The sequence below is a fragment of the Neomonachus schauinslandi genome, chromosome 3, assembly GCF_002201575.2.
Source record: "Neomonachus schauinslandi chromosome 3, ASM220157v2, whole genome shotgun sequence".
Lineage (NCBI taxonomy): Eukaryota > Metazoa > Chordata > Mammalia > Carnivora > Phocidae > Neomonachus > Neomonachus schauinslandi.
In genome coordinates this window covers 100,651,523-100,661,622 of record NC_058405.1, presented here as the reverse complement: position 1 = coordinate 100,661,622, position 10,100 = coordinate 100,651,523, and the positions used below count along the sequence as shown (strand labels likewise).

The 10,100-nt window shown below is 39.4% G+C and overlaps 1 protein-coding gene across 1 annotated transcript in view; it reads right to left on the bottom strand.

The window, feature by feature from the left end:
- Positions 1 to 467: 467 nt before the first annotated feature.
- The window catches only part of R3HDM1 (R3H domain containing 1), a 128,647-nt gene continuing 119,014 nt past the window's right edge, over positions 468 to 10,100 (bottom strand). The window contains 4 exon segments of the mRNA XM_044913606.1: positions 468 to 1,852; positions 2,658 to 2,742; positions 3,216 to 3,298; positions 8,783 to 8,927. Coding sequence (XP_044769541.1) covers positions 1,491 to 1,852; positions 2,658 to 2,742; positions 3,216 to 3,298; positions 8,783 to 8,927 — 675 coding nt within the window. The 3' untranslated portion in view covers positions 468 to 1,490.

Below are 10,100 nucleotides of genomic sequence, written 5' to 3'. Positions count from 1 at the left end.
TTGATCTTGAGTTGCAAAGTAAACCTGTAGTCTGGGTTGGAAGCAAACCAGGCTCCAGGCAAGTTGCAGATGGCAGACACTCCCACCTTTGGGTTTCACAACGAGTTTGTGCTTGGCTAACAAATGGAAAAAGCTTTCTATAAAGCACTTGAGCTAAACTGGACAATGGGGTGCTCAATATATTAGCTAAAACCACGGATTCTTTGTCCAAACAAACATAATGTTCTATTTTCAGTTGTCTGACTTTAAGTATATTCATACTCAAAACCGTCTTTAATTAATGGGTATTAACTTTATGATAGAACAAAATGACATGAATCATACCCACAGCAATCACTCCCGCAGAGAAAGCGATGTTTTGTAGGACTTTCGTAAAACTAGTGGTTTTACTGTCTACCATCTTTTGTAAATTTAAAATTGAAATCTTCAAGACGGGTTAAGTCTTCAATACTGATACTCATTTAAAAAGGTGTTTTTAATTTACAAAAGACAAAATGGGTCTATATTTGTAAACATTTATTCTCTTGAACTGAAAAAGGCTTGCATCAGCACACATTGTACAGCCTTGCAAATTACACAGAAATTGAAAAAAAGTTCCTTGTTCATAAGTGCAATGAATCTTTGATGTCCAGTGATCCGCTGCAAACAATGAAAACAAATTATAAACCACTTAAGAAGTTTCCAGCACTCATCAAATGCATTTCCTTAGGTGACAAAAAAATCCACAAGGAGGGGAATGCAAATAAGTGGCATTTAGTTATCAGAGGGACACTTAAAAAAAAAAAAGTGGAAGTATTTTATTGCCTAAAATGATTCCTATTCCCCTTTGAATCTAAGTGGTTTGATTAAGAAGTGTTAAGAACATAATTTACTTTACACCTAATGTTCATACTACCTAAATGAATAAGAAAAACACCTTATGAGAGAGCTCTGCGTTTTCTGAAAATTGTTTCTATGTTTAGAGATATAGGGGAAGAATAATCTTCTATTTGTGGGCTCTCCTTAGGTACCCTCCAGCCCTCCCAAAAGATAGTACATGGCTTTGACTTGGTTCTTCCACTCCTGCATTCTTTTCCCCCCAGATTCTATGTTGGCTCACATTGTGCTGGCTGCAAAAAAGAAACACAGGCTGCAACTGGTTGTGATCATTTTGAAGAAGACTTTGCTGTACAATAGAGCTTTGGATCTGATACAAGAATTCAGAAATATAAAACAAAATAACTATAAAAGTTAGGAGGCATTTGGACAGCATTTCCTCAGAAAAAGCTGCTAACTCTGTTATCATTCCGATGTGGATTCCTACAGTCATTTGGGGTGAAATGTGTAATTTTCCCCCTTTGCTGGATCACTGGCCTGTCTTCAAAGCTATAACGCCATGACCACACGTCCTAGGAGTCTCTATCATGTTAACAGAAGCTCCAAATACCAAGCCAATTAAAGATGGGTGAGGACAGGGGAATCATAAAGGCCAAGGGTCCAAGGTGGCTCTGTTACTGAGAACTTGCCCTTTCCAGAATGTGAAAGTCATAGTGCTTCTTGCTCGTTCTCAGCTTAAACTTGTTAACTGAGTTAATTTGTTTCTTCAATGCATTCTGTGCAGCTGAAATGGAGGGGAATGTGGCTAAGACTGTATATGTGGAGGCCAAGTCACTGGGTTTAGAGCGTTCAGGATTGACGGTGTTGTCCCCGCTGCCACAGCAGAGGGGGTGACGACGCAGCTGGGGCTGGGATTGAGGGTCCCGGAGCCACCGGATCTTGGCGCCAATTTTAAAGAGTTCCCCAAAAAGCTTCTCGGCTTCCATGCGAGTTATTCCATCTGGTAGTTCAGTAATTTCCAAGACTTTCCCAACAACTAGAATGGAAAAGGTATAGAATTAATAATCCCTGTTACCAAGATGGTGGGCGAAAAGTACTGAAGACCCAAATACGACATAAGAAATGAATGGGATTTTTGTGAAACCATTCAAACCCACAAAACTATAATTATGGCCATCTTTTAAATCGTTTCTACTTACCCCTAAGGCAGGGGGTGTAGAGCTAATGGTACTAAATTACCCGTCTCAGTCTTTTTTTTTTTTTTTATTCTTATGTTAATCCCCATACATTACATCATTAGTTTTAGATGACCCGTCTCAGTCTTGACTGACATTTGTACATAGAAAACACAGCATTGTATAGTGGATTCTCTAAGTTAGGTGTGTGATCTTGGGCTGTTTCCTGAATTTCCTGTTCCCGTTGTAAAATAAACGTAAGAGCACTTGCTGTAACCACCCAAGGCTGTTCAGTGCATACCTGAACGCCCAACTGCCAAATAAAGGCAGTTATTTGTTCATCAGACTATTTCTGCATGGGTGTAAGGACTACTTCCTTTCTCCAAAAATAGAGAGGCAAAGAGTGTCATTCTACCTGTTCCTTTCACACATAACTTTTTCCTTTGGTCCCTTCATCCTTCCTAAATCCACCTGACCTTACTGTACTCTGAAATCTGAAATGAGACAATTAAAAGAATCTATTTTAAGAGCCCTACATTACAGATGGCATAATTTCTTGTAAGGTTGTGCAAGACTTCATGAAGCGGAAAGCCCATTTATGTTTAAAGACTGTTGAACTGGCCAACAGTTTGTAGAACCACATCCAATTGCCTCTCAGGGACATACCTGCTTCTCCTGCACCAAGATCAGTGGACGCAGCTTTTTTAGCTTGTTTCCTTCCTCGGTTTCCGTGTCTGTTGCCAGATTGACCCTGAAACCCCACAAACAGATGAGAAATAAGGTTCATAGTGCTGAAAAATGTGACTGTAATATTTAGACACTTAACACCTAAACATACTCAGTCTGGGTTTTGTACTTCAGCAGAAAAAATCCAATCCCAGGCTCCTGTGGCAATGGCATTTCTGTCCCTCACTATGACCAGTCACTTGTCTTTCTTAAGCAAGGGTGCCCTGACGCCCCAGCCACCCTCTGCCCCCCCTTTTTGGAGAGCGCTAGTGCATGACTGCTCAGGCAAACAGCACACCACCTTCTCTTTGTCTGTTCTCAGTGGGGCCAGACCCACACTCAATGCAGTCAGATGACACTGATAAATCAGCTGGCTGAGGCACACAGGTCTCCCTTTGCAGTGCCAACGAGTGGGCCCAGGGCCCTCTACACTCTCTGCAACCCAAGTATGATGTTCTGCCAACAAAGCCTAGGTCGTCAGACAGCTAGCTTTCACACCTGTTGGGTTGGAATGTGTCCGTGCAGAACAGCAGGAGGGTTGTACTGCAGAGGCTGGCCAAGTAATGGATATCTGGCATCTCCTGAAAGTCAGTAAGAAAACATTTTTACATTGTTCTCTGCTCATTTATCGAAGTACTTTCCAAAGTTTTCTAAATTGTCCAAAATAGTTAAGATGACTAGGGGAAACACATTTGGTAGAATAAAAAAAATGCAGGTACTGACGTATTTTTAAAAAGGATTAAAAGTGGCGCCTGGGTGGCTCAGTTGTTGGGCGTCTGCCTTCGGCTCAGGTCATGATCCCGGTGTCCTGGGATCGAGCCCTGCATTGGGCTCCCTGCTCTGCAGAAAGCCTGCTTCTCCCTCTCCCTCTGCCCCTGCTTGTTCCCTCTCTTGCTGTGTTTCTCTCTCTGTCAAATAAATAAATAAAATCTTTAAAAAAAAAAAGGATTAAAAGTTTCCATTTCTCCTTTAAAGAGCTGGGATAAATTTATGAGAGGAATTAAGACTAACAGTGGCTATGAAGGAAGGTAAGCGGTGGGAACTGGGTGGAAAGGGGATAGGATGGAGAGAAAGTTCCCTAATTTACCTTAACATTCGATATGAAATCCTTCAAAATAACTGTAATACCCATTCCACCCACTTGAGATGCTAAAATCCACACTTTCTATGATGATTAAAAATTGATATAACTTACATTTCAGGAGAAGGAAAAAACCCTGGAAAAACATTAAGCTATCTCCCCAAAGTTACTGCTTTTTTAAAAAAAGTATTCTTAATTTTTTTTTCAGTAATCTCTACACCCAATGTGGGGCTCAAACCCACAACCCCGACATCAAGAGTTGCATGTTCTGATTGAGCCAGCCAGGTTCCCCTCCCCAAAGTCACTATTAATTACTAAAAATATATGCATGAATACATTTATATACACTCATTACAAACATTTTTTATTTATTTTTATTTTTATTTATTTATTTGTTTTTTAAAGCTTTTATTTATTTGACAGAGAGAGACACAGTGAGAGCAGGTACACAAGCAGGGGGAGTGGGAGAGGGAGAAGCAGGCTTCCCACTGAGCAGGGAGCCCGATGCGGGACTCAATCCCAGGACCCTGGGATCATGACCTGAGCCAAAGGCAGACGCTTAACGACTGACCCACCCAGGCGCCCACAAACATTTTTTTAAAAGTTCATTTATTTTGGGGAGCCTGGGTGGCTCAGTTGGTTGAACATCCGACTCTTTTTTTTTTTAAGATTATTTATTTACTTGACAGAGAGAGAGACAGCGAGAGAGGGAACACAAGCAGGTGGAGTGGGAGAGGGGGAAGCAGGCTTCCCTCTGAGCAGGGAACCCGATGCAGGCCTCGATCCCAGGACCCTGGGATCATGACCTGAGCTGAAGGCAGACGGTTAACGACTGACCCACCCAGGCGCCCCTAAACATCCGACTCGTGATTTCAGCTCACGTCATGATCTCAGGGTCAAGCCCGGCATTGGGCTCCACACGCATGCTTAAGATTCTCTCTCTCTCAAGAGAGGAAAAAATAAAACAAGACAAGACCAGAGAGGGAGACAAACCATAAGAGAATCTTAATCACAGGAAACAAACTGAGGGTTGCTGGAGAGGAGGGGAGTGGGGGGATGGGGTAACTGGGAGATGGACATTAAGGAGGGGACGTGATGTAATGAGCACTGCATATTATATAAGACTGATGAATCACAGGCCTGTACCTCTGAAACCAATAATACATTATATGTTAATTAATTAAATTTAAATAAAAAAAGTTAAAAAAAAAGATAATGACATTGGGGGAAAAAAATTCTCTCTCCCTCTCCCTCTGTCACTCCCCACCACCTCTGTCTCCCTCTCAAAAAAAAAAGAAAAAAAAGGAAAAAAAAAAGTTTATTTATTTATTTATTTTTTTAATAATCTCTACACCCGTTGTGGGGCTTGGACTCATGACCCTGAGGTCAAGAGTTAAGCTCTTTCAACTAAGCCAGCCAAGTGCCCATTACAAAGATTTTTATAGTCTTAACCAATGGGTATATTTATACTTAGGTCTTGGGTCTGCTCTTGAACACTCTTTAAAGGGATTAATAAATGCTGATGGTAAAAACCTTATCCTGGAGAATAATGTTTTCATTTGTTAATATTCTCACTTTAGGGACGCCTGGGTGGCTCGATTGCTTAAGTTTCTGATTCTTGATTTGGGCTCAGATCTTGATCTTAGGGTCCAGGGATTGAGCCCTACATTGGGCTCCATGCTCAGCAGGGAGTCTACTTGAGGATTCTCTCTCCCTCTTCCTCCCGCCCCTGCTCACACATGTGCACTCTCTCTCTAAAATAAATAAATCTTAAAAAAAAATTTCTCAGGGTGCCTGGGTGGCTCAGTCGGTTAAGCTGCTGTCTTTGGCTCAGGTCATAATCCTGGGGTCCTGGGATCGAGCCCCACGTCCAGCTCCCTGCTCAGCAGAGAGCCTGCTTCTCCCTCTCCCTCTGCCTGCCACTCTGCCTACTTGTGCTCTCTATCTCTCTGTCAGATAAACAAATAAAATCTTAAAAAAAAAATTTCTCATTTTATTTTTAACCATAAATTCCCCAATTCAGTACATTCTGTATTTGGAGGGGGATTATGCATAGGTGCTAGAAAAGCACTTCAGGGAACCATACGTCCCTTCTCCTGAAAGCTCCCTAACAGAGAAAAAGCAAGGTGTAGACTTCTCTCTACTCCATGGAGCTCTTTTCAGATGAACAGTGTGAAGGTGCTAGGGCAGCTCCCTGGCAGGACACACCTGTGACACACTTGCTCCTTCCCAAGCACTATTTGAAGGGCAGATATGCCATGGTCGCTTAACGTTGAGATCAGAGAAGCATGAAGATGCATAAAAAACAGTTTCAAGAAAGTCAGTTAAGTTTACATCATGGAGCAGTATTCTTTTGAAATATGGAGATGAGCTGTAGACAGCAGTAATCAAAGACCCCTCCTTATAAGCCATGCTATGTGCTCCTCTTGGGGCATTCATACTAGACCATGCATCCCAATATTACTATATTGCCATATGCTGTTTAAATTTAAGGTATGTGGCTTTGTAGAAAATTTGGAAACAAAATTACAAAGGAGAAAATAAAAACCTGTCTGGTAATTCTATTACTTCTAACATTTTGGTATGTATCTTTTCAGTCTTTGTTCTACATATGTGTGCTTGCACATATGTACATGTGTGTATTTTATGTCTTTTTTTTAAAATATTTTATTTATTTGAGAGAGAGAGCATGAGTGGGGTGGGGGAGGGACAGAGGGACCTGAGCCGAAGGCAGATGCTTAACCAACTGAGCCACCCAGTCACCCCTATAAGTCTTTAAAAAATTGAGATATAATTTACGTAAAATAAAATGCATATCTTTAGTGTTGGGTTTGATGAATTCTAACAATTGTAAAAGTTCATGTAATCACAACCCAAAAAACGCAATGAACGTTTCCATCCCCTGAAAAGTTCCCTCAAGCACCTTAACAGTCAATTCCATATCCCATCCACATCACTACCTGATTTCTAACATCATAGCTTAGTTTGCCTATAACTGGATTTCAATTAATTAGAATCATATAGTAGGTCTTCTTTTTTGTGTCTGACTTGTTTTTTGCTTAACCTGACTCTGAGATTCATTGATGTCACTGCAGTCAGTCTGCTTTGTTCAAATTGTTGAGCAGTATTCCATTTTAAGGATACATTACAATTTGTTTATCTAATAGTCTTTGTTTGGTGGACATTAGGTTGTGTCCAGTTTGGGCTATTATAATAAAATAGGTTGTTATATAGGCTGTGGTACAAGCCTGCATAGACATGTTTTCATATTTCTTGGGTAAATACCTAGGAGTGGAACTGCTGCATTGCAAGGTAAGTGATTAACTTTGTAAGAAACTCAAATCTTTTTCTAAAGTGGTTTTAAAATTTTACACCTCTACACCAATGTGCAAGAATTTTATTTTATTTATTTATTTATTTTAAAGATTTTTTATTTATTTATTTGACAGAGAGAGACACAGCGAGAGAGGGAACACAAGCAGGGGGAGTGGGAGAGGGAGAAGCAGGCTCCCCGCAGAGCAGGGAGCCCGATGCGGAACTCGATCCCAGGACCCCGGGATCATGACCTGAGCTGAAGGCAGTCGCTTAACCGACTGAGCCACCCAGGCGCCCCCATGTGCAAGAATTTTAGTCATTCTGTAACTTCACCTACATTCAGTTGTGTTAATCTTTTTGATTATAGCCATTCTCATTAGGATTTTAATATTCCTTTCCCTAATGAATAATGAATGATGTTGCGCACCTGTTCAAAGGCTTGCTGGACATTTGTATATCTTCTTTTTTGAAATGCCCACGTAACTTTATTTTTAATTAAAAACATTTTTTTAATTAAGTAATCTCTATGCCCGATGTGGGCTCAAACTCATGACCCCAAGATCAAGAGTCACATGCTCTACAGACTGAGCCCACCAAGTGCTGCCTTTTTAAATTGAAGTATAGTTGACACACAATATCACATTAGTTTCAGGTGTACAACACAGTGACTCCACAACTCATGCGTTATGCTATGCTCACCACAAGTGCAGCTACCATCTGTCACCATTATAATACAACCGAGTATATTCCCCTATGCTGGGCTCCCCATCCCTGGGACTTACTCCTTCCATAACTGGAAGTTTGTATCTCCCACTCCTCTTTATGTAACTGTTTTTTTGAAATCACTCACTGTACTGTGAATATTTCTTCTAACGATTCTTTAAAAATGATTTGTGGATAACTGCGTAGTATTCCTTATATAGATAAACCAAATCTAATCCTTACTGATGGACATTTAGGTTGTTTTGCATTTTTCTGCTATAGACCCAAACTCTTCTGTGGATAAATCGTTGTGTGCATTATCCTTAGGATAAATTCCAGAAAATATAATTAATGTTTTCCGTATTATTTTAGAATCATCCATTTGCTGTTCCTCCAACTAGACTGAGGGTCAGTGAGGGTGAGGACTTCACCTTATTCATCTTTGTATGTCAGGGGCACAGTGAGGACTCAGTAACTGCTGAATACGCTTTTGAATAACTTCTTGACATATACTACTCTGATATAAAAATTAGAAATAAAAAACAAATTTATAGCATTGCCTATTACTACAATAGAGAAATGGAGTCTAAGGATAGTAAATTATGGTCATTTTAACTCTATCACATAAGTAATTATTAAATGGAAGTAGTTACTAAGATAGTAATTATTAACTAGTGATGAAACATTAAGGTTAGGACAGTATATGGTAATAAACACATATGCCTGGGTGGAGGTGGAAATGCAGTCCTGTGGAGAACTGAAAACAGTACCAAGGGAAATCACAAAGTAATTGGGAAGGGATGTCTTTTACCTTCAATTTTTAATTTTTAAAAAAAATTTAATTTCAGTGTAGTTAACATACAGTGTTGTAAGAGTTTCAGGTGTACAATACAGTGATTCCACTCAACACCCGGGGGGGGGGATGCCCTACAATCCTCTGAAGCTGTGACTAGTTTCGTACACTTACCTTGCCCTGGAACGAAAGGTCTAGAAAACTGAGGTATGATGGAAAGGGGTGGTCCAGAGGGACGGACAGTTTTGAGGGTGGTCAGCTGAGCTGGTGCTGGCGACTGAGCTGGTGAAATAATGGGACTACTGAGTTGAGGGCTGTGCTGTAATCACATCAAAAAAGCAGGTTAGCATTTTAGTCATGCTCTTTGCAAATTAACTTTTGGACAAATTTCTTATTTTTTTTCTGATTACAAATACGTATTTATTAAAAAAATTAAAACAGAAATTTATAATTTTCAACTTCTGAAGATACACACTGGAAGATTATTTCTATGCATATGTATCCATATGTCTATGTTTTACAAAAACAGAAGTAGACTATACACCCTGTTTTTGAATCTTGCTTTTGTACCTGGACAGTAATATTGTAGATACTTTTCCATGACAAAAAATATCCATTTATCTCATTCTTTTTGTCATGTTAACCGTTTAACATTTCGTTTTTAAACAATTCATCCCTAAAGAACAATTACCAAAAATAGTACAAAGAATTCTCAGATTTCCCAAATGTTATTTTCTTATATTTTTTATCTCTCTCTACATACTTTTAAATCTTTCTCTCTCTCTGTATATACTGTTATTTTTTTCATTTGAGAATGAGTTGCTTACAATACCCCCATCCCAAAATAACTTAGTGTCTTTTTCCTAAAAACAAGGACATTCTCCTATATAATTAACCAGAATAGGATCATCAAAATCTAAATAAAAGTGATTCTACTCTGTATGTAGTGGAGTGTTTAAGAACACTTGAAATAAAGATGCTTCTAAGAAAAGTCCTTAGAATTATCAAAGAATTATCAAAATCAGGCAATTAACAACACAGCAATATTATGTAATCTATAGAATTTATTCAAATTTCACCAATTGTCCCACTAACATACTTTATAACAAAAAAAAAGAAAAAAAAAATCTCCCTTTTTAGTCCAGAATCAAATGGTGCATTTAGTTGTCACGTCTCTTTCAACTTTTTTTTTTTTTTTAAGTAGCTTGGGGCTTGAACTCACAACCCTGAGATCAAGACCTGAGCTGAAATGCTCAGTTGGACGCTTAACTGACTGAACCACCCAGGTCCTCCTTTTTCCTTTTTCTTTTAAATTGGGAACACAGACTTAGTCTTTTTTCTCTCTCATGACTTTGACATTTTTGAAGGTCATTTTGAAGATCAGTTATTTTGTAGAATGTCCCTCAATTTGGGTTTGCCTGCTGCTTCCTCATGCCCAAATTCACAGTGTACATTTGGGTAAGGACTACTAGAGAAGGGACAATGTGTCCTT